Source organism: Sturnira hondurensis, unplaced genomic scaffold, assembly GCF_014824575.4.
Source record: "Sturnira hondurensis isolate 20B ecotype Veracruz unplaced genomic scaffold, ASM1482457v3 Scaffold0002840, whole genome shotgun sequence".
NCBI lineage: Eukaryota > Metazoa > Chordata > Mammalia > Chiroptera > Phyllostomidae > Sturnira > Sturnira hondurensis.
This window is the reverse complement of record NW_028075471.1, coordinates 16,577,856-16,602,660: the sequence shown is the minus strand read 5'-3', so window position 1 is coordinate 16,602,660 and position 24,805 is coordinate 16,577,856. Positions and strand designations below refer to the sequence as shown.

The window sequence follows — 24,805 nt, the reverse complement described above, 5'->3', positions numbered from 1 at the left end:
AGGGACCCTTAAGTCATTAGCATGGTGTGATTAGCCACAAACACAGGTTCTCATTCCAAAGTGTTTCGTCGTGGGTTCCGAGTCATTCAGTACCTGCATGCAAGATGCTCGGGAGTGCGTGTTCATTGTTGGGCATTCACTCTCCACCCTGTTTTGCTCTTCAAACTTATAAAATCCCTGTGAAAACACAAGAAAAATCAGCCCATGACTTGGATTTGTAAATGACTCTTCAATGACATGTTTACAAGAAGCTCATTTTGTAGCAACAAAATGAACTAAGCTTTCAAACAATGTAGAATCTGACCAAGAAATGAAATAATGAAAAAAGAACTTGCATCAAATTAGCCTCGTAGATGACAAATACAGACATAGAAAAAATAAGACAGTTAGTTTAGGAATAGGGGAAAAAGACTTGGTCCCTTCAGAAATTAAAATCAATCAAACTTCAGAAAAGTCACCTCTGAAATCACATAAACATTTCAGAGCACAGTAAAACTCCATTAATGAGTCTCATCATCTCATAATTTGGAAATAACATGTATTAAATCACAACTCTGCTCTCAGGTATTTTTATGCATCAAATTTTGATGCAATTAGTGTGATGTGTGTTTGAGTCTTGTCTCCAATCCAGCCTTTACAAAAGCAGATTTCATGGGCAGCAGTTTTATAATAAAACCGAATTTATCTAGCAATTAAAACATTTGCTTTTCTGTTACGATTCTCATGTACTAAATTACTCAAATCCATCCATGCATATTCTGTACGTTTTTTTCCACTTAAGAATAAAAATAATATTCCAGACACTCACAATAAGGGGAACTTCTAACCGCCTGTCCCACACCTTTTCTATTTTTGCTCTTCCTTTTCCACCTTCCCTCTCCTCTCTCTGCATTTTCACTGCTTTGTAAATAGAAAGGCACTGAAGAGAAGAGAACACTCTGCTAATGTGGTGAAAACGGCAGGGAAAGAGTGTCCTCACCTCCACATTGCACTCAAAGTGGCCGGGTCTCCATCCTGCACCATAACCCGAAAACCCAGTGATGCTGACAAGGGGCTGGGGAGCGACAGCCATGCTGGATAATCTGGGACAAAGGCCAGTGAGTGTGGCCATGCAGACAGACTAGAGTCCACAGTCAAGTGCAGGAGTAATATCCAACAGACAGTCATTTAGTGTAAGAAAACAGGATAGGGGAGGAGACATGAATTACCTCTTTTTCACAGTTGGAGTTAAGTGTAAGCATAGCCATGGGGCTGTTGGGTGCGCTGCTCCCCGGCACCGGTGGCATGACATGATCGCCAGGCTGGTTTGGACATGGCAAGCTCAGGACTTGGTTGGCATGTTTATTTGCTAAAGTGGTAGAAAGGTACTGCTTTACCTGCTGCCTTTGGGCTTGCTGTATGTGGTACTTGGTGGGGTTTTCAAGGTGAGTCTGCACCTGAACATAGCCATGGAGGGAAGAGAAGACAGCGCTGTTATTTGTGAGTTCGGACAGCTCCTGTTTCAGGCATAAAAATGACGTGCCAGTCGATTGACGGAATAAATAAGTAGTCTCTGTTGTGTACTAGGCACTAGGTTCATGGATTTTTGTTATTGAAGTTCAAAGTCTAACTATTAGGATTTGGGCTCATACTTTGCCCTGTTTTATCTCCCTGCTAATGACTGGCATATCTCTTTGAAATCCCTTTAAGACCCTCTTTTCATATCTAATAACCAAAAATGTGTAATTATGTGTAGGGCAAAAATTTCCCCACACACACCTGAAAGGGTTTATCAAAACAATAATCTAGAAGAAGGAGCATATCCCAATTGACTTCACTTTCCTTGTCAAATGTAACAGCTTTTGTTTAAGAAAAAAAACTCCTTTAAGAAACAACTATCAAATGGTTGCCTAAAATAAACAGAAACATTCTGATGAGTAAATCAATTAGTTGTGGATTAATTCCTCCCACTTTCACTTGGACATGATTATTCAACATTTTAATAAAAATTGTGAACTCAATCTAAAAAGTAATTGCATATTTAGCAGCTTCTTTCAAAGCATTAACATTTGTACGCATGTGTTTTTAAATGCACAAATATTAACCTGTCACAATATTTTTCCTCCTTTCTTAGTTCTTATAAACACTAACACAGAATCAGAAATATTTTTACTGAACTTAGAGTCACGTTTTCTTGATAAACACAACTTCGTCTTGCGAGCCAAGCACAGGGGCTCATGGGGAAAGCACAGCCATGCACTAGGGAGAAATCCTACTATTTACTTTGTTTAAAACTAAAATTGGATTACTTCTTATAGTATCAAACAATAAGCAGCATCAAACTATACTTATTTCAACAATTATTTAAAATAGTGNACACTAACACAGAATCAGAAATATTTTTACTGAACTTAGAGTCACGTTTTCTTGATAAACACAACTTCGTCTTGCGAGCCAAGCACAGGGGCTCATGGGGAAAGCATAGCCATGCACTAGGGAGAAATCCTACTATTTACTTTGTTTAAAACTAAAATTGGATTACTTCTTATAGTATCAAACAATAAGCAGCATCAAACTATACTTATTTCAACAATTATTTAAAATAGTGTGCTTATTACAATAAAAGGTAAATCACTCAATTTACTGCATTATATTTCAGAGACTAAAAGGAATAAAAATAAAGCTCACCTGATAGTGATTATATTCTAGCATTTCCAGCATAACAACGTTTTAGGTGGCCCCAGTCCAACGAGAAATGGTAGACTATTCACTCTCTCTATTTCTGTAATTCCGATTCGGAGACTGACTGGCATAGAGAAGGCACTATAAACAAGGTATCCTGAGACACCACCGGAAACTTTGTCACAGCAGCCCTGCTTATAATAACCTAAGCCAATTAGTTATGCATGTAAAAAACTCATTCACACAAGAGCTTTTTCTTTTTTTTTTTTGGAAGCCCTATGAGTTTGGTCCTAAATATTAATACCAATTTCCCCCCTGGCTTGACATCATGCTTTTTTTCCTAAGTATAAAAGAACCTTTTAAAGTGATGAGCTATCAAAGTCAAACTCACTGTCAGATCAAGGCCAATTCACTATTCATCTTTAGTTCCAGTAGTATTAATAGACAATGGTATTTCTCTTTCAGCAATATGTTAAGAGCTAGATGCCCCCTTTGGAGAACACACTGCCCAAAAGCTGCTGTTACACATGAGATTTTTCTAATGGCCAAATAACTCTGCGGGTAGATGGTGTTTTTAGTGTGGAGTCTGTACTGAACCTGTAGGTCCCTCAGCCTCATCTTACATCCTGGTCTCAATGTACATTTTACCCTTAGTTGGGCAGATAAGTGACCTTCCCATTAACCTCACATCAGGAAGAGAGGGAGCTCTCCTAAATAAAACTGAAACATGTGCATGTGCACACACACAGCTGAGTGTATATTTATGTGGATATATACTTAAGTGGAATAAATTCTCCCAATATAAGCCTCAAATTAGAAACCATAAAAATTTTACTAAAATTCTCTTAATATAATTCTTGGACCTAAAGAAGAATAAGAGTAACTACATACAGAACTAATACATCTATATATTTAACTCACTTATCTATTCCATTATCTACTGTTATTATGTTCTAAACACTGTGCAAGTCATAGAATATACATTGTGAACAAACCGATATGTCTGCCAGCTTTTAAGGAGGCAATGGAAGAAAAAGGTTATGAAATATACATCTAAAATTATGACCACGGTTAATATTCACTGGTAAATTGGGAGCTATTTTAAGCATAAACATTTGAAATTCAATAGTTCTGTCCAAGATATGTGCAGAAGAATGAAACTAGACCACCTTCTTATACCACACAAGAATACATTCAAAGTGGTTCAAAGGCTTAAATGTTAGACCTAAAATTATAACAATCCCAGAAGGAAATATAGGCATTAAAATCTCAGACATTGCTTGTACCAATATTTTTTCTGATATACCTCCTTAGGCAAGGAGAACAAAAGAAAAAAATAAACAACTGGGACTACATCAGACTAAAAAGTTTTTGCATGAAAAGGAAACAATCAAAAAATAAAAAGACAACCCACTGAATGGTAGAACATATTCACTGATAAATCTGATAAAGAGTTAATATCCAAAATTTATAAATAACTTACAAAACTCAACACCAAAATCAAACAATTAGATTAAAAACTGAGCAACAGACCTAAATAGACACTTCTCCAAAAAGGATACACAGATGGCTAATAGACATATTAAAACATGCTCACTGTCGCTAATCATCAAAGAAATGCAAATTAAAATCACAATGAGGAATAACCTCACACCTGTCAGAATGGCTACCATCAATAAATCAACACACAGAAAGTGTTGGCTGAAGGATGTAGAGAAAGGGGAACCCTTTTGCACTGTTGGTGGGAATGCAGACTGGTATAGCCACCGTGGAAAGCAGAATGGAGTTTCCTCAAAAAAATTAAAAGTGGAACTGCCTTAAGACCCAATAATTCCATTTCTGGGAATGTATCTGAAGAAACCCAAAACACTAATTCGAAAGAATATAAGCAACCCTAGGCTCACTGTAGCATTGTTTACAATCACTTACATTTAGAAGCAGCCCAAGTGTCCATCAGTAGATGAGTAGATAAAACAACTATGGGAATACTATTCAGCCATAAAAAAGAAAGAAAATTTTACCCTTTGGAACAGGATGGATGGACCTGAAGAACATTATATTAAGTGAAATAAATAAGCTAGTCAGAGAAAGAAAAACACCATATAATTTTACTCATATGTGGAATCTAAAGAAAAAACAGAACTAACAAGTCAAATAAAGCCAGACTCATAGATTACAGAACAAGCTGACAGTTTAGGGTATAAGAGGGTGGAAAGGTTGAGCAAAAAAGAAAAAGGACACATGGACAACAGTGTGGTGATTGCAGGGAAGATGGGAATGGGTGGAAGTGGAAGAGGGTATATAAGGGGGATAAATGGTAATGAAAAAAATACAATTAAAATAAATTAATTAATAATATAATAATTCTGTCCACGTGCCCGGGATAATGAAGTTCTTTAGGCTGACAGTCTTAAGTTGTTTCAAATGATTGGTTTAACATCCACACAGAGGTTCACAGAGACATTCTAAGCTTCATAAAGGGTACAGACACTATAATGAGGATAACAGACTACCAAAATAAACATTAAATGAGGGCAATGAGTGTAAAGTGCATATTTCACGATTACACTTAGAAAAGGCTGCACATTTAAAAATAAATGTTAATTCACTGACAGATCCTTATTCCTTAATGAATCAGAATTTCATGCCTTTATAAGGAAAGAAGCCACTTCATCTTTATTTAGCTTTGTTAGTGAGGTCTTCATTATGTCTAGGTTGGGGTAATCAGAGTGGGATGTCAGTGTCTTTTTAGGTTTCAAGTAAGTTGAGAACAGATTGGCTTTAAACACTATGCAGTAGATAGACCATCTACAGCTGTTTCCAATCCAAACACCTAAAATAGGAAACATAAATGAGATTTATGCCTTCTGGATATAATAGGGAGTAGTGAGGTCTGTAGCAAACTAGAGGACATACATTTCACCCAAAAAGAACAGCTGAGATCAGCTTCAGCCACTGTGGTGATATGGGAAAATCAGACGAGGATAGCTATTTAGCTGGCAATCTAAATGTCAGTCAAATTTCCCAAATTAAACAAAATGATGCCTGATTGATTTTTCATATTGTACAAAACAAATCAAACATATCTGTGCCTGGACTCAGCCCAGAGGCCACTAGAATGTGGTCTCTGCTTTCCACTGTTATTAAGGACAATCTTCACATCTACTTTCTCTGGGGGTGTCCCATGTTCTGAGAAGTTCATGTCAAAACCAAGGCATTTCCTGGGGCTTCTCTGAGAGGCAGTGTGTGCCTGACAGCATAGTCAGCAGAATAGTTAAGGATTCGAAAACTGGGCTCAAATTCTGACTTTACAAGTTACTACTTATGTGATCTTCCACAAATCACTAACTTTTCCAGGCTTTCCTTTCCTAGCTACTGAGTGGGGGTGACAGCGGAAGTTGTTGCCACAGAGGTGTTTCCAGAGATGTAGCAATGTATCTGAAACAGGTGTTCTCAGATTTCTCTGATCTTAGCACACTTTTCTAACTCTTCAAATACTTCTTGATATTATTATGAAAATAGTTTTGACCTGGCAGGACCACTGCAAGGGTCTTGGAGACCACCACCCCCACCCCGCCAGGACTCTCAGACACACTTTGAAAACTGCTGATCTACAACAATTATCACTCTAGTATTCTCACCATGCCATCCAAGCCATGTCATTCACCACTTGGATGAGGGAAGCAGGACACAATTGTCACAGAAGATGCTGGGAGAAGACACTAACTTCCTCATAGCATCACTAAGAGGTTCTGTAGTCCTCTATTTAAAATCCACATAAATACACTTTTCTGTCTTCAACAATCCTAAACCATAGCTTTTTAGTTAGTGACTTCCCCTTCATTAATTTTTAAATAGCCAGCACACAAGCATGCAAATGAGAACATATGTGGCATTAAACATGTACATAATTTCTTCATATTTTTTGCATATTTGACCTTCAAACCAACCACCCAAGTTGAGGAATTAGGATAGCAAAAGTTAGGTACTGGTCAGCACTTTAAAGCACAGAGCACAAAAGAAAGCTAGAAAAGTTTGCACTCTGTATCATATTTTACTGATAAAATTTTTATTTCACATGAAGAATGGTAGTTTCTAGATAAAGTGCAAAAAACTGAAGTATTTGAAACTTTTCTTCCTTGTTAATATGTTGTGCTGCATGTCCTTGATTCAGCAAAGACTCCTGGCGACTCTGGGAATGAGTGGCATCCACAATGTCCTGACCTCAACAGTACTAATAGCTCAGCTCTCCCAGGCTCATGTCTATGGCTTCTTTTACGGAGTCAATGAGTCTTCCTCTTTTCCCAATGCCTTCTATATTTCCCAGCATTATTCTCTTTTCCAGAGGACCTTGCCTTCTTCTGACAGTGTGCCTGAAGTTGGACGACTTCAGTTTTGTCGGTTTGGGCTCCAACGTTTCAAGATACTATCTTTTTGCCCTGTTTCCCTTTCTTCATCAGATATTGAATTGATAGCAAGAGAATTGGAATGGATCATCTTCTAACTGTCATACTTTAGTTTGCCACTTCCCAAGTGGCAATTACAGATTATTTTTCCATCAGTTTCATCCTAAAGGCATTCAAGGACATTAACTATGTGAGATGGTGCCAGAAGATACTAGCATCTTAGCTGACAAAATAATTCGCTGGAGGAAAAAAAACCCTATCTGATATCCACTCATCTTCTACTCCCTGCACTACTTACAAACCAGGTTATCAGTAAAATTCAGTGAAAATTCCCATAGTCCTATTAGTTTATAATCGATTTTATTTTTTAACAAGTTAACAAAGTGTTCAGATTTCTCGTTTTATTTTTTAAACAGAGAATGTGTTCTATTGCTCAGTGAATTTAAGAAAAATTAAAGGAATTATAATTCAACAAGTTGCTACCCACTGCTACCCCTACCATTCTTTTCATACTGTTTTCTAAGTGACAGTTTATAGAGGTCAATTCCAGGGGGGAAAATGGTAAAACTGAGAATGCTAGCTTCCTGGGCAAAATGCTAAATGACCTTGGCAAAGACTTGTCCAGTGTCACATCTGGGAGGGGTCAAAGTTATTTTCAGTCCCACAATTATAATGTTACCACAGAAAAAGAAAACAAGCCCAGGAGACATGCCCTCAGGCACTCAGTCATGTACAAAGCTATTCTTAACAAACAATAAGGACAATAAAGATATGAATCCTTACCAAAGAAAGAAGAACCAAATCTAATACAAAGCTAAAATAAAGACTACTTAAATAGTGACAGGTTGATAAGCCCAAGTTCTTTTCCCTATCACAGGGGGTCTGCATATCAGCCCAACCAATCCCCCTCCTGATTTTTGTAAGGCCTATAAAGAAGAGATTTTACATTTTAAATGGTTAGAAAAAATCAAAAGAAGAATAATACTTCACAATACATGAAAATTATATGAAATCCAATCAGTGTCCATGCAAACAGTGTTCTTGGCACACAGCCATGCCCATTCGTTTACATGCTGCTCCAGCCGCTTCCACACTACGTAGGCAGAGGTGAGTCCTTCTTACAGATCCCCCAGGACCCCCAACATAACATATCTACTATCAAGGTTTTTACAGAAAGTGCAAACCCTGGCTCTGACAGGAAGTTTAACTAGAATTCAGCTTCTCTATTACACAGAAGTTCTGGCAAGATCTGAAGAAAAGAATGGGGCAATTTTTCTAGAAAGAAATAATATATATCTATATAATTTTGTGTAGGTGTTTTTCCAAACACATGCAAATCAGATAAGAAACCATGTAAGAACCCATTTTAAATATAAAGAAGCAGAAACTTTGAAAAGGAAGTTAAAAGACTTCCCAGGGTTAGAAACCAAACCAAGGTCTTCAGCATTCTGTCCCAGTAGCAAATAAGGCCAACTTCCAGCATTGATCTAGGGCATTAACTGAGCACAGAAGAAAAGATGAAAGCATGTAAATCCAGAAGTGTATTCTCATCGTCTGTGTATGCACACACAAATATAGATGAGTTTACATCCCATTTTTATCAGTCTGTATACTTCCACACTACTTCTTGACATATTACTTTGTAGGATCATTAGGCTTCTAAATTCAAAGGAATGAGTGGTGAATGTGTACAAAAGGAAAGGATAGTAAATACATTTTTCTAAAATGTTGGTGTTACGGGACTTCCACCAAGATGGAGGCATAGGTGGAAACACTGAGCCTTCTCCCACAACCAAGTTTGAATACAACAGAGGTTTGGAGAACAAAGACACAGCCAAAGGACAGAAAAGTGAATTATACGGAAGTCCGACAACAACTAACCCTTCGACAGGGACAGTAAGAGGGGCAGAACCAGCAGCGGAGCAGGGTTGGGCAGGAGAGATCCCGTGACCTAGGCGCACAAGTGGCCCGGGTCAAGTTAAATGAGTTAATCATCACTAAGCCCTTATTATTACAAGAGATGTTAAAGGCACTTATCTAAGAAAAAGACGATAAAAAAGAGGAACAGTAAAATGACAACAAATTCACAATTATCAACAACTGAACCTAAGAAAAATGCAAACAACATGAACAGAATCACAGAAATGGAAATCACACTGAGGGTTATCAGCAGGAGGGAGGAGGAGGGGGAGAGAGGGGGGAAAAAGTAAAGGAGTAAGAAGCATAAATGGTAAGTACAAAATAGGCGGGGGGGGGCGGTTAAGAATGGTAAAAAAACAAATGGAGAAGCCCAAGTACTTACATGTACGACCTGTAGACATAAACAAAGGGGAGGGAATGCAGGTGGGAGGGAGGTTGCAGGGTGGAGGGGAATAAAAGAGAGAAAAATAGTGGGTCAACTGTAATAGTATAATCAATAAAATATATTTTTTAAATTAAAGAAATTAATCAATAGCAAGATTTTATAAACTATAGACAACAGAATTAGAATCACTCATTCAAAATTATTTACCATGTACCAGACACTGTGCAATTTATATTCATTCCTAGGTTGTCAATTAAAAGTAAAACAACAAAATCACTTGAATAACCATATAAAATATTCTTGAAAGCCTCTTCACACAGTTTTTTTAAAATTTATTTATTTACTTTTAGAGAGGGAAAGGGAGAGAGAGAGGGAGAGAAACATCAGTGTGTGGTTATCTCTTGAGTACCCACCACTGGGGACCTGGCCTGCAAACCAGGCAAGTGCCCTGACAGGGAATCGAACCAGCGACCCTTTGCCTCACCGGCTGGTGCTCAATCCATTGAGTCACAGCAGCAAGGGCAAGTTTTTTGTTTGTTTTTTGTTTTGTTTTATTTAAGTTTTTTTTTTTTTTTTAGAGAGAGGGGAAGGGAGAAAGAGAGGGAAACATCAGTTTGTGGTTGTGTTTTGTGTGTCCCCTACTGGAGAGCTGGCCAGCAACCCAGCCATGTGCCCACTCAATCCACTGAGCCACAGCAGCCAGGGCAGGGCAAGTTTTTCTTTTTTTTTTCTTTTAGTTATATAATGTCAACTGATTGAATACAGAAGCAACTATAGAAGACATCTGATCTTGATAATTTTAACCTCTTGTTTTGATTCACTGACTTCTGAGAACATTCTCTATGTCCTCTTGATATATACATAAAGTACTAAATACAGAATTAGGTCCAGACTTAATATGTATATAAATCACCTGGGGTCTTGTTAAATGCAGCATGATTCTGTACATCTGGCACGGGATCCAAGATTGTGAATTTCTAATAAGCACCCAAGAGATGCTGCACAGTCCCCACCACACCACACCACACCACACCTTGAGTTCAAGGCCTCAATACATTCATATCTGGAGTTCTGCTCTCATGAAGAGTTATATGTTCACCACTCATTCAACAAATATTGCTGAGTACCCATCAGATGCCAGTCAACCATCCTCACCTTCCACAGGATCTTCAGGGACAGCTTCACCAAAAAGGTGACATTTGAGCACAGAACTCAAGCCAAAAAGGAAATGAGGCAGATTTCATGAGAAGAGAACCCTGGCAAGTGCCAAAGTCCCCAGGTGTGAAGAAGGCTCACATGTTTGGGCAACAGCAAAGAGACTCTTACTACATGTTACTTACTTGGCTTTAATTTTCTGCACTCACCTGGTTTTCCTCTCAGATCTTTATTATTTCTTTTCAGTGTCCTTTGTTACTGTACCCTTTTCTCATTCTCTTAAATGTCAAAGTGCTTCAAGGCTCTGAGCTTGATTTTCTCTACCTGCATGCACAGCCCTGGTGATCTCAGCCAGTCTCAGGGATTGAAATGCCTGGCCCAGATGTCTCTGAACTCCAGATTTATCTTACCTGCTTGTTTCACAGCATCATTTGGAGGACTGCAGATGTTTCAACCTCAATATGTTCATCATTCCCTCTAAATCAGCCCCTCCCACATCTTCTCTGTCTTAGTAGATGGGAACTACATCCTTCTGTAGGCTGAAACATGAAGTTATCATTTATTTTTGTAGGTCAAAAAAATGATCTTCATATGGTTCAACTTAGTTGCTCATTTCAAAAACCTTGGTGTTCTTTGACTCCTCTCTTTTCTTCACACCCAGTATACAATCCATCAAGAAGTATTGGCTCTCTCTGCAGAATCCATCCAGAATTTAACTAGATTCCACTATTTCTACTGTTACTCTCTGACCAAGCCATCATTTCTCACTTGGACACTGAAAGTCTCTCAATCCTTCTGCTTCTGTCTTTGCCCACTTGAAGTCTATTTTCAATACAGTGACTGGAGTAATTCCTGTAAAACATGTCAGATTATATCTCTTCTCTGAAAAAAACATGCCCCCAAATGGCTTCCTGTTTATCTCTGAGAAAACAAAGTACTTTCAACGTCCTACAAGTCCCTAAATCACTGCTGCTAATGGCACTTGCTGGACATGCACATTCTCAGGCTCCGCCCCAAAGCTACTGACTCAGAACCTCTGAGTGTGGGGACCAGAAATCTAGGTTTTAACAAGCTCACCAAACTTTACAGACCCCTGCCCAATCTGCCTACTTCCCACTCCACTCTGGGATCAGGACTTCTCTGATCTTATCTCCCACAACTGTCTTAAGAACTTATTCAAAATTCCAACCACACCCTGCCAGTGTTCCTGATTCTAGAACCCTGCTCTACTTTGTCCAGACCATGGCCTGGCACATGACAGACACTCAGCAAACATTTATGAATCAGTGAATGAATGGAGCCAGTGTGGCTGAAGAGCACACATAGATGAGGAGAGAACAGAAGCCAAGAACAAGGGATCCAACTATGTCAGCCCTTGTCAGGGTTGAAGGCTGAGACTCTGACAGCCTCTGCAAACGTCCTGGGGACATGGAGATGTGACAGTCCCTGACTCTTCGTGAATAATTCAGAATGCTCTGAAGAGACTACGTCTCTAGGCTAGGTAATGATTCACAGTCTGACTCCTTAGTCCTAAAGATAAAGCTTGCTTTTCTCTCAGGGTTTGCACAAAGATTGCCATTTCTCACAGCTCTCATCTTTGAGGCTTAGGGCCCTACAGACAGATCTAAGACACATGTCCAGGAGCCTTCAGATTTACCTCTGTCTCTTAAGATGCAGACCCCTGGATAAGTCACAGTCAAAGCAGAGGTCCCTGAGAAGGTAGCTCTTGGGAAGTCCATAGGTATGGCTTACTGGACTACCCAGTATTTATTTGTTTTTAATTGAAAAAAATATTTTAATTGTTGTTCAAGTATAGTTTTCTGTCTTTTACTCCCATCCCAGCCCACCCTCCACCCAGTGTTCCCCACCTCCCTCCCATTTCAATGCCCCTTAGCTGTTATCTATGTGTCCTTTATACTACTTCCTGTAAATCCTTCCCCTTTCCCCCAGGAATTCCCTCCCCTCTCTCCTCTGGTCACTGTCAGCCTGTTCTCTATTTCAGTGTCTTTGGTTATATTTTGCTTGTTTGTTTGTTTTGTTGTTTAGGTTCCTGTCAAAGGTGAGATCATATGGTATTTGTCTTTCACCACCTGGTTTATTTAGCACAGCATAATGCTTTCCAGTTCCATCCAGTTTTTAATTAAAAAATTAAAAACAAAGTTTTCCCACAGAAGTTTGGGTTTCTGGTTTATCTGGATAAGTCAGATCCAGCAGCACTGAACTGCACTGCAGTGGGCCTGCCAGGAAAAGAGCTACAGAGCAGCTTCCGTCTTCTGAAGAGCCACCTGCTCTTCACTCACCAGCCCCTTTCCACGCCGCCACCTCTCATTCTGATGCTGATACCTAGTCTGCCTCACTGGGCACCTGCCCGACTCCTAAAGGCATCTATCTGAGTCAGCAAACCTGTGTTATCCTTTCACACTGCACATTTGGAGGCAGTTCCAAACCTGACAGAATGGTGGTGGTGTATGTGTGCTTAAAAAGAGCCACATGACATGAACAATCTCATACAATATAGGTGAGCAAGTTAAATACATTGATGTAAACTTTGATCATACACATGTATCAGCAATTATACTTGTAAGAATGTTGCTAAGGAACTCATCAGATCTAGCAGTGAAGAGTTAAGTGCAAGGATGTCAGACAGAGCATTTTCTATTATAGGAATAGTCAAATTACTATTCTAGGGCCCTCTGCCTGGTTTGATAAAAAGTTTTATGGGGACACAGACATGCCCATTTGATAGGGGACTCAAGAGTTAGAAAAATTTTGGTTTAAGGTAAATAGTTAACAGTTAATAGGTACTAGTAAACTAAGCTTAGTAGGTGATGCACATGTTAAAACTATCGTTTCAGGAACTGCAAGTACAGCCCACCACTCCAGGGAGAGACAACCAACCTCCTGGGGCACATCTAAAGGCCTCCCGGGGCACAGCTGTAGACATCTGAGCCATTGTGTTCCAGGGAGAGAAGGACATCACTCACCTGGGGACAGCTAACTTCAGGGTGAGACTACTGAAGTCTTTTAAATCTAATTTTCCCTGAATTTCAAACCCCCTCACCACACTTTGTTCTCAGTTATAAAAAGGCTGGCATGGAATGAAATGTAAGAGGGTGTGTTAGGAGTTAAACCTGCCATCTTCTTAGATCACAGGCCATCTTAATAAAGTGCCCATAAAGATTCAATCCTTGTCTCTGCTTATTGGATTGGGTATCAAGTGACAGGCAGCACGGATGCCAGTTTTGTTTCCAGTTTCACATTTATTTACAGATAATATGTGACTGCTTTCAAGCTACAACAGTGCTGGAGAAGAGTTGAGTAACAGACCTTATATTCTCTAATGTCTAAAGTATTTATTATCTGGCCTTTTACAGTAAGTGTACCAACCACTAATCTCTAATAACAAAAATTGGAAACAGCCCTGACTGTGTGGCTTAGTTGATTGAGCACTGGCCCATGAACCAAAGGGTCACCAGTTTGATTCCCAATCAGGGCACATGCTTGAGTTGCAGGCCAGGTCCCCAGTACGAGGCACATGAGAGGCAACAATACACTAACGTTTCTCTCCCTTTCTTCCTCCCTCCTTTCCCCTCTCTAAAAAGAAATAAAAATCTTTTTAAAAAATTGGAAGCAAATACCTAATAATATGCAACAGATTACATTAACATTAGGGCAACTACATAAGTTCAGGGTTCACCAACCTGGACAATACTGACCCTGGGACTAGATCCTTTTTTGTTGTGGAGCTGCCCTGTGTATTGTAAGACAGTGAGCAACATCCTTGGCTTCTACCCAGCAGATGGCCACCAATACTAGCTGTGACCACCAAAAATGTCTCCAGACCTTCCAAATGTCCCGTGGGACCCAAGTTGCTCCCAGTTGAGAGTTCTGGCAGATGGCTGGATACAATGCTGTATTATAATCCACATTTTATAAAATAATGTAATGAGGAGAAAGTTCATAATGTAAGTAGAAACACAAAGCAGGTTAAAAACAGTATGTACACTGTGATCCTAAATTGGCTTAATAATTTTGTTTGTACACAGGCATAGACAAAAAGACCAATTATAAATCATTCTGCAAAGTCTTAGTCATGAGTATCCCGGGACGATCACATTATAAGTGACTGCTATTTACTGACTCCCTTCTGTATTTTCTATAATGTACATGGCAATATTTTTTTAATTTTTAAAAATCTATAAATCATACAAAAATTAAAGTCTGCAGATCTGGACAACTAAAAACATATTCAAGCAGAATTCCTCTACTGAAAATTTCACAAGCAACAAAGGAACTCATGAAATGGGTTCATTACAAAGATAAAATTTGCCTCATTTCAACTTTTCTTTAAGTACATGATCCGACTAAGAGGACCCTGTTATTTATTAAATTTTTACTGTAACATTCAAGCCCAGACAGTTTGTATAATATTTGACACATTTTATGTTTCTGTAGAGGGCTGCGATTCCATGGTTCAATAGTGGCCATATAATAGCGCATTGTAAGTCCCCCTCCTAATGAGAGATGTGAGTGTGGCATTCCACATGCTAGAACTTTTCCGTGTGCCCCATTTTAGTACTGCCTCAGAATTGCAGACTCCTTGTTTTAGCATTTCCCCCCCAAAATGCCCCCATTGTTTGCAGTTTATCGGGTATTAGAGATCATTCTGGCACAGGCAGCTAAACTCCTTTTCATAGGACTGACACTCTTAAAAAAACTGGCAGTGGTCTAGTTTGTCAGAGATAAAAAACACCGCCCTGGGCCTAAGCAAAAGGTCACCCAGAAATGAGAACTGCATGCTACTACTTTGAAGGTCAGGTCCACAGGAGCTGAAAACTGGCAAAAAGCAGCTGCCTTGTTACAACACAGACTTCAGGACCTAAATCATGACACTGAGGGGCCTCCTAGTTTTTGAGAAAGTGCATTGTCTTGGGCAAGTCCAAAGACTTGTACAGATACATGAAGATGAAATTCCAATTTGGACTAACAGCCTAACAATAACAGTAACAGCTTAAGAGCATTTTCATGGGCAAAGGCAACTGGGGGGATAGAATGTGGGAGGTGGATAGGGCAGAGGAGAGTAACGGGGAAAAATGGGGACAACTATAATTAAACAACAGTGAAAAACAAAAACAAAATAGAAAGTGCTTCCTGACTGTGCTATGGCACTTCCCGGGGTAACTATCCCCATTTAATAACTGATTCATTCATTCAGCCACCATTTACAGGGGCACCGAGAACACAGAAGAATGAAAGGAAAGCTCCTGATGCCACAAAAAAAAAAAAAAACATGTTTCAGTTCAGAAACAGAGACAAACACAATGGAAACAAATNGTGGGAGGTGGATAGGGCAGAGGAGAGTAACGGGGAAAAATGGGGACAACTATAATTAAACAACAGTAAAAAACAAAAACAAAATAGAAAGTGCTTCCTGACTGTGCTATGGCACTTCCCGGGGTAACTATCCCCATTTAATAACTCAGTCATTCATTCAGCCACCATTTACAGGGGCACCGAGAACACAGAAGAATGAAAGGAAAGCTCCTGGTGCCACAAAAAAAAAAAAAAACATGTTTCAGTTCAGAAACAGAGACAAACACAATGGAAACAAATCAACAAATAAGAAAGAAATTCATAGAGTGACAGCAGTGCAATGCAGAAAAGAAAACAAAGAAAGCCATTGGGAGAGCGCAAGGCTGCTCTGCAGTGGTGACATTCTAGCTGAAACCCAAATGATATGAAGAGGTCAGTTATGCAGAGCACCACAGGAGTTGCAGGGCCAAGGTGGAACTCGGCTTGGTAGACTGGAGGGACAAGAAGGACATCAACAACCACCATGCCAGCAGGGCTAGCACAGTGGTCAGGTCAGTGCAGGGCCTGGGGAAGGCAGTTGGGCCATGTGCTGTTTATGGAGCTCTGTAGGTCTCTGAGGGAATTTTATTTTTCTCTTCTGATAACTTAGAAGAAACTTTTGGGAGGTTTTCAGCAGAGAAGTGACACGACCTGGTGAACATATTCTAGAACATTGTTCTGGGATCAGTGTGGATGGGAGTATAAGTAGACACAGAAAGGACAATTAGGAGGCTCCTACAGCCCATGAGAGCTGATGATAACTTAGAGTCATAGTAAGATGAAGTTGGCCAGTATCTAATTTAATTGAAGGAAAACACATATGTTAAAGGATTTTCTTATGCTCATCATATTATTCTTCCTATTTTTGTATCTATTAGAAATTTTCCATAATAAGTAGTTTTTTTAAAAAAGAAAAAAGTGTAAATAGTTCTTAGACATACAAACACAAATATTGCCTTGGGTATTTACATAACATAATTTAATCTTCATGATTCAAGAAAATTCTTTGCAGACTCCATGAATCCATGGATTGATCTGGTGTTTTGAGAACAGAAAAAAGCTCACAGTAGAAATAGCACTAAACAACATTCTTCCCACGAAGTTTCTGTCTCAAAGAATGTGTAACAGAAAAGTGCAGACCCAATGACCTTCAGAAGAGTCTTACATTTAGTAAAATGACTAGTTTCAACTGCCAGATTGAAACTTCCTTGTATCATGTGTTTTACATAGGTCGCACTTGGAAAATGCCTGCATGGTGGTGACTGAGTGCTCTCTTCTCCTCCTTCTTCAGTGAATAATGGAAAGACCTACTTCTACCTTTATCTTCCAATAGGTTTGGAAAGACTTTGCTACAAAATGGTGAGAGAGAGAGAGAGAACTCACACTTGCTTTCTTAAGGTAATAGAAACAATTAAGGAAAGCCATAATAAAAGGCCAGATAGCAAAATAATTTTGGTTTGTATTATATAACATGTGATTATTTACTCAACAAGCTATATAATTTTCCATAGTCAAAATGGTCATTGAAGGTTATGAGACTGATTTCTAATACAATTTTCACACTTTCTGTTCAAAGAAAACAAGATTAGGGAAGAAAATTAACTTCTCTTGAGCATCTCTTCCATGTTAAGGCATTGTGAGCATCTTACTTGATGCTCACAATAAAGCTAAGTGCCACTGCCAGTCTGATTTCACATGAGAAAACTGAGAGCAGAAAAGTTAAATACCTAGTCTGATGTCACTTGGCTGCTCTCATATAGTCAGAGAATCTACATCCTGGGCTCCAAACCAACCAAAATAAGCAGGAAGTACCATGGCTTTATTTCCCAGGAGTGAATAATGTCCTGCATCAAGTGACATTGCAAAGGACCTACAACACTGTCACCATGAACAGAAATGCACCAGGGAATGATCACTGAGGGAGTTTATTGAGCTCATTATTGAAGTCAAATCTAGAGACAAAAACAAAGAAAAAAAAACCCATAGTTTTTCTTATTAAATATGTAATGTATACAGTTGAAGGAAATTTAGAAACTAAAAGTGAGCAACAGGAAAGAAAAATATATATCATAAAGCATCCCATATTAAGAGATAAACCCTGAAAGAAGTATGGAATTTATCTCCCTATTCATCAAAATAAAATTTTGATATGGTCACCAGGCAACATTAGCAGGACTAGATCAAGTAATCTTATCCAAAAAGACCAAGGCTCCATACATCCCTAAAGGTGGATTTATGCATATCTCTAAAACATACAACCTACTCACCAATCTACCCAATAAAGTCCTGCAAGATGACAGCAAACTCAATCTCTGAGAGTAGAGCTCAAATTTGGATTATAATGTAAATTATATTTTACTACTCCTAACTCTTTGTAGGATCCCAATTCTAAGGAACATTAGGACTACAAATAGCCCTCACTAGGTTTTAATGGAGTAGAAATTGGAATCATCAATTGGAAGAATACAAGGAATATGATTTTAAAAAAATACAATGCTAAACAAATCCTAATCTTTCCCATAACTCTTCCAATTTCTCCACACTAATGTGTTTTGTACATTGTACCTTAAAAGTAACCCCCTTCACCAAAGAACAGAATCATAACCCAGTGCAGATTCAAGGGCTAACAGTGGCAAAATCGGGTGTGGTGGGCAGCAAAAACTGTATCAAGTCACATATCCCCATATTTCAATGTCAAGAATGATGAACAATGCCTGAGAACTTTCCAGACCTGAGTCTTCAAACTATACATACTGAATGCCAGTAGCTATTTACTAATGAGAAATATTACTTTTGGTCATTATCCCTAGTAACAGTCTACTGTGGTTTTACAAAAGCATCCATACACATACATTTCCAGACTACAAAACCACCTACTTGATATAAACTCCTTGACAGGAAAACAGGATATTTCATTTTCCTATCAAATAAAAAGAAGTGCTATTTAGTAAATATTTGCTTAACAAACATAGCTTGACTATATAAAATGTTTAAAAAACCTTAAAAAGCCCCAAATTTAACTCACACAATTCAGAAACTATACAATTTTACTAGAAAAAGAGTCAGAATCTTCCAAAACTATATCATGAAGAAATACAAAATCTGAGTAAACTGATTACTACAGTAAGGAGATTGAATAAGTAATCAAAAGTCACCCATAAAAAAAAAGTCCAGGACCAGAGGCTTCACTGGAAAATTCTACCACACTTAAAGCAGATGTAATACCAATTCTTCCAAAAAACTGAAGGGGAGGGAACTCTTCCAAACTCATTTTACAAGAACAGCATTACCCTGATACCAAAATAAGACAAAGATACCACAAAAATGTTAGAGGCCAATACCCTTAATAAACATAGATGCAAAAAATATTCAACAAAATATTATCAAACAAAATTGAACAATACATTAAAAGGAATCATACACCACGATCAAATAGGACTCATACCAGGATGCAAAGATGATTCAACACCCAATCAATGTGATACACTGCAATAACTAAATGAAGGGGAAAAGGATATTATCATCTCAATAGTTGCAGAAAAAATCATTTGGCAAAATTCGACATCTAATTATAATTTAAAACTCAACAAAGTGGGTACAGAGGGAGCATGCCTCAATATAACAAAGGCAATGTATGACAAACCTACAGCAAACATCATACTCAAGGTGAAAAGCTGAATAATTTTCCTTGAAGATCAGGAACAAGTCAAGGTTGCCCATCCTCATCCCTTTTATTCAACAAAGTATTAGGAGACCTAGCCACTGAAATTAGGCAAGAAAAAGTAAAACACGTACAAATTAGAAAGTAAAACTCACAACTTTCTGTTGACATGGTACTATACATAGAAAACCCTAAAGATTCCACCAAAAAACTGTTAAAACTAAAAAATTCAATAAAGTTACACAACAAAAAAATCAATATACACTCATTTGTAGCATTTCAAAACAATAATACCAAACTATCAGAAATAGAATTAAGAAAAGAATCCTATTAACAATTGTATAAAAAAATAAGATACCTAGAAGTAAATTTAACCAAAGAAGTCAAAGACCTGTACACAGAAAACTATAAGACACTGATAAAAAATTATTGAAGACACAAATAAATGAAAAGTTATCCCATGTTCACAGAATGAAAGAATTAATGTTGTTAAAATGTCCATACTAATCAAAGCAATCTACAAATTCAATGCAATTCCTATTAAAATTCCAATGGCATTTTTCACAGAACTGGAACAAAGAATTCTAAAGTTGGTATGCAACATGTAACATCCTGAACAGCCAACGCGATCTTGAAAAAGAAGAACAAGGCTACAGGTATCATGATCTCTGATTTTAATCTATACTACAAAGCTATAGTAATCAAAAGAATATGATACTGGCATTAAAACAGATACACATTTAGAAGAACCTATATAAAGGATACACGGACAACAACTGAGAAGGGTGGAAATGGGAGGGAGGGGGGAGGAGGGGGGGTGGGATGGGATGGGAGTAATAGACAGAAAACTGTACTTGAAAAATAATTAAATAAAAAAGATTGAAAAAAATAAAAATAAAACAGATACACAGATCAATGGAACAGAATACTGAGTCCAGAAATAAGTTGATGACAATGGGGTCCAGTACATGTAATGGAGAAAGAGCAGTCTCATCAATAAACAGTCTGGGGAAAACTAAACAGCTGCACGCAAAAGAATAAAACTAGACTACTGTCTTACACCATACACAAAATTTAGCTCAAAATGGATTAAAGACTTGAGAAATGATAAGTGGTAAGCTCCTTGAAATCAGTCTTAGAGATGATTTTGTAGATCTGACTCTAAAGACGAGGGCAACAAAAGCAAAAACAATCAAATGGGACTATATCAAACTCAAACGCTTCTGCACAGCAAAGGAAATGATCATTAAAACACAAAAGCAACACACTAAATGGGAGAAGATATTTATAAATCATACATCTATTACTGGGTTAATATCCAAAATGTACAAAGAGCTCATAGAACTCAACAATAACAAACAACAAACAACCCAATTAAAAAGATAGGCAGAGAATCTAAATAGACATTTTTCCAAAGAAGACATACAGATGACCAAAGACACATAAAAAGATGTTCAACAGTGCTAATTATTAGGGAAATGCAAGTTAAAACCACAATGAGATACTACTTTACACTTGTTGGGATACTATCAAAAAGCCAAGGAACAACAAGTTTTGGAGAGGATATAGACAAAAGGAAACCTTCATACACTGCTGGTGGAAATGCAAAGTGGAACAGCCACCATGGAAAACAGTATGGAGATTTCTCAATAATTTAAGAATACAACTGCCATATAATCCTGCTTTTCTACTTCTGGGTATCTATCTAAAGAATACCAAAAAAGAACCCACCCTAATTCAGAAAGATGCATGTACCTCTATGTTCACTGCAGCATTACTTATTATATTCAAGATATGGAAACGATCTGAGTGTGTTCAGTGATGGATCTATAAACACATCACACATATACACGATGGAATATTACTCAGCCATAAAAAATAACGAAATCTTGCCACTTGTGACAACATAGATGGACCATATGATTTCACTCACTGGAACCTAAAACAAAGAAACAAACAAACTCATATATTGGCGGTTACCAGAAAAGGGGGTTTGGTGATGGACAAAGTATTTGAAGGGGGTCAATTGTATGGTCAGAGATGATAACTAGATTGTTAGTGGTTAACATTTTGTAGTGTATACAGAGGTTAAATTATAAAGTTCTCCACCTGAAACTTTATGTAATATTATACACAAAATTTACTTCAACTTTTTAAAAAAGGAGCCAGGAATCTGTCTAAATTCAAATCAATTAGAGAAAGGTATAAATTAAGTATACTGATTTTTTTATTAGAGAACAGACAGCCAATAAGATTTCTCTCTGGGTTCCTAACTGCCAAATCCAATGTTCAGATGACAAAGCTTTAAATATGAACATATTCATCACATTATTTTTTACAGTAATAAAAATGTATTTGCAGTCTACAACATTAAAATGACAAAATAAGTACACACATTTAAATTATGTGATTACTGAAAATAACATATATGAAGAATACACAGCAGTTTATAAAAGCACATGATACTGAAAATAAAATGCTGATGTAAAAGTATAAAAACTTTGAATTCATTGACTCAAAAATATATTAATTGAAAACAATAAGACAATTATGTTTTATAATAGTTTTAGTTCAGAACAATGAAGTATGATATTTTCATCTTTTCTGCCTTCCAAGCTTTCTGGTGTAATTATTATAATAACAATTTGCCTTTATTATTATTTTTATTTATTTTTTACTTTTTTTGGCTAAAGAGGTAGCCTCCTACTACAGAAGTAGGAAAATGTAGGCACTTGTTTTCCAGCCTCCCTTGCAGCTCAAGAGTGAAAACATGATTTAGAATCCTCCAATAAGATGAACTCAAAGTGGACTCAAGTGCTGCAGGTAAGTAGCAGGCATGACTGAGGATGTCACATTGCAGGCAGACAGTTCCTGGTAGAGTGGGGCAACAGAATATATTTCAGTAGTTAATATCCAGACAAATTCTGTGCTGTGGTTTGAGGTACTGCTCCTGGCTGCATGGCTTCAAGCTTGGTTCTTCTTATAGAGTATGTACATACTTAAGTATGTTATGTGTATATATATTTACAAATATATTTATTTACATGTACATAAAGAGGAGTTATCATTCATTAATTGTTAAGTAGAAATGTCTAACACAAGCAAGAACCATGATATGATTCATTGTTACTATGCCTAATTATGATGTATACTTCTTATATTTAAGGGAACATAGGCTCTGGTTTAGAAAAGAATTCTACAATATGGAATCTCAAATGAATAGATTATCTTAAGATTTCTTCCCACTGGAAACAACTGAAATAAATTGCTCGCATTTTTCTGCTGGGCTTTATCTTATAATTAAATGTAATAATATGGAAACAGGTAGTATATCTATTTAAGTTTGCAGAAAAGCATAACTGATTATGTTTAACATCCATGCTTATATCTGTCATTCACAGTGACTAACCACAGAACACAAGAGTTGTTTGTTATATAAAGATGTACACTAACTACAAGTTATTTATATATCATTAGAACCTACTGAACTAGGATTTACATCTTCTATGATTAGTACAATACATTACTCATAGCTGGTGTTCAATAAATATCTGTTCAAATACTGAATTGATATGAACTATCCTGAACTGTCCATTATTTTTACAGGTTAAGCCCCACCAGAGGAACTCAATCAAGCTCAGGGCTCCTTGCCAGACAACTATCACAACCCACCCCTGTGCACAATCCCCAGACCTTAGCGATCTCTTTACTCATCCAATACTGCACAGTGATAGCATCTATACAGCACCCCCCTCAAAAGTGTGTGGCGCACACCACAGTCAGAGGAAGCAACAGTTTGTACAAAGGCAGGCAGCAGATTTACAACAAAGTGTCAAGTTTATCTGCTGGAGAGTTCTCATTGCATGGCCCAACTTCATATCCTCTTCTAAATTACAAAATTGTCTTTTAAAACAACATTTTTTAGTTCTGTTGCCAAGTATTGATGAGTATGAATTGTGTGTTGTCTGTCTGTTTAGAAAAGGAGCAGGAGAGGAGGGCAGCCTCAGCAGAAGCAATGCAAGGCCATGAAAACCACTTTTCCCAAGAATAGGCATTTTGTTAATTCATATTTTTAAAAGAGAGAATTCCCCTTCTCATTTAAAATGCATAATATATCGTGTCACAGTTAATAAAAATGTAATATAAAATGTATACTGTGTTCACAAAAGCCACTTACAGCGACTTGAATACGGAAAGGTTGAATGGGCACCACCACCAAAACAATTTGAAGTTCTTTGTGTTATCACGCTATTTTTAAGATGATATAAAAATCACTGGTTTAGTGCACGATATAGAATCACAGGCTTAGTGTACATGCCGATGACACCATGGAATTGCCTGGTTCTAGCCTCCTGTCCAATGAGCTGTGCCATTATTTATATTTAAGAAGAGTTGGCTGCATTACCACGAATGAGATGCAGTCCATCACTGCACACAATGATCAAGTACCCCAAGGGCTTAATTGGAGTCACCTTCATGCAAACTCAACTACACGCTGGAACCTTAGAAAAGTCTTACGTTACAAATGTAGGGCAAAGGAGAGCTCTCAAGACTTCATCTCCTAAAGACAGATAATGGCATACAACATGAAATGCACTACATAACATGCTACCTTCACATATTAGACAGAAGTGTCATTCAAACATCAGTAATACTATGGTATTCATTAAACAAGGAAAAAACAAGCTCATTACAAAAATCTTAAAGACAAATGTAAATATGGACCACAAGGCCTCATCTCATTCTTCTATTTCTGCTCCTTAGAATTAATCAATCTTTGAGTTTATGTGGATTTTCTATATTTCTAGGCTAATTCAAATAGAATTAAATATTATTGTATATATATAATATTTAAAACAAACATCCGGATATATAATACAGATGTTTCTGCAGTTTGCTTTAATAATATAAACTTTCCATGTCAAGACACCCAGATCTACCCCTCTTTTTAAAAAGTATCTTCCTTGTGTTCCATTCTATTAATAAAATTTTTAAATCATTTCAGATTGAGGGCCATTTAGGTGATTCATAATTTTCACTGTTACGAGTAAAGCAGAATTACATATACTTGCATTGATGAACATACTGCACTGTTACATGGACTTCTGGGGTGGAATCTTTAAGAAAGAAGATAGTTGGGTAAAGAGAGTGCCTGTTTTACGTTTTGATAGATCCTGCCCAATTCCCTGCAAAAAGGCTATTCTTTTATTCCCAAACAGAGGACCCCAGTGCCCATTTACCCTCACCTTCACCAACACTGACTCC

At 37.6% G+C, this 24,805-nt stretch overlaps 1 protein-coding gene across 9 annotated transcripts in view; it reads right to left on the bottom strand.

Annotated features, from left to right (window-relative positions):
* The window catches only part of MITF (melanocyte inducing transcription factor), a 238,059-nt gene that overhangs the window by 31,409 nt on the left and 181,845 nt on the right, over positions 1-24,805 (bottom strand). For 4 of the 9 annotated variants that reach the window (XM_037040933.1, XM_037040934.1, XM_037040936.1 and 1 more), the window contains 2 exons: positions 1,209-1,436; positions 94-177 (listed from right to left, as the gene is read on the bottom strand). In XM_037040933.1, the coding sequence (XP_036896828.1) occupies positions 94-177; positions 1,209-1,436 (312 nt within the window). Of the gene's footprint in view, positions 1-93; positions 178-1,208; positions 1,437-2,667; positions 2,780-24,805 lie in introns of those variants that run through there. The other 5 variants (XM_037040939.1, XM_037040940.1, XM_037040935.1 and 2 more) reach the window with 4 other exon arrangements.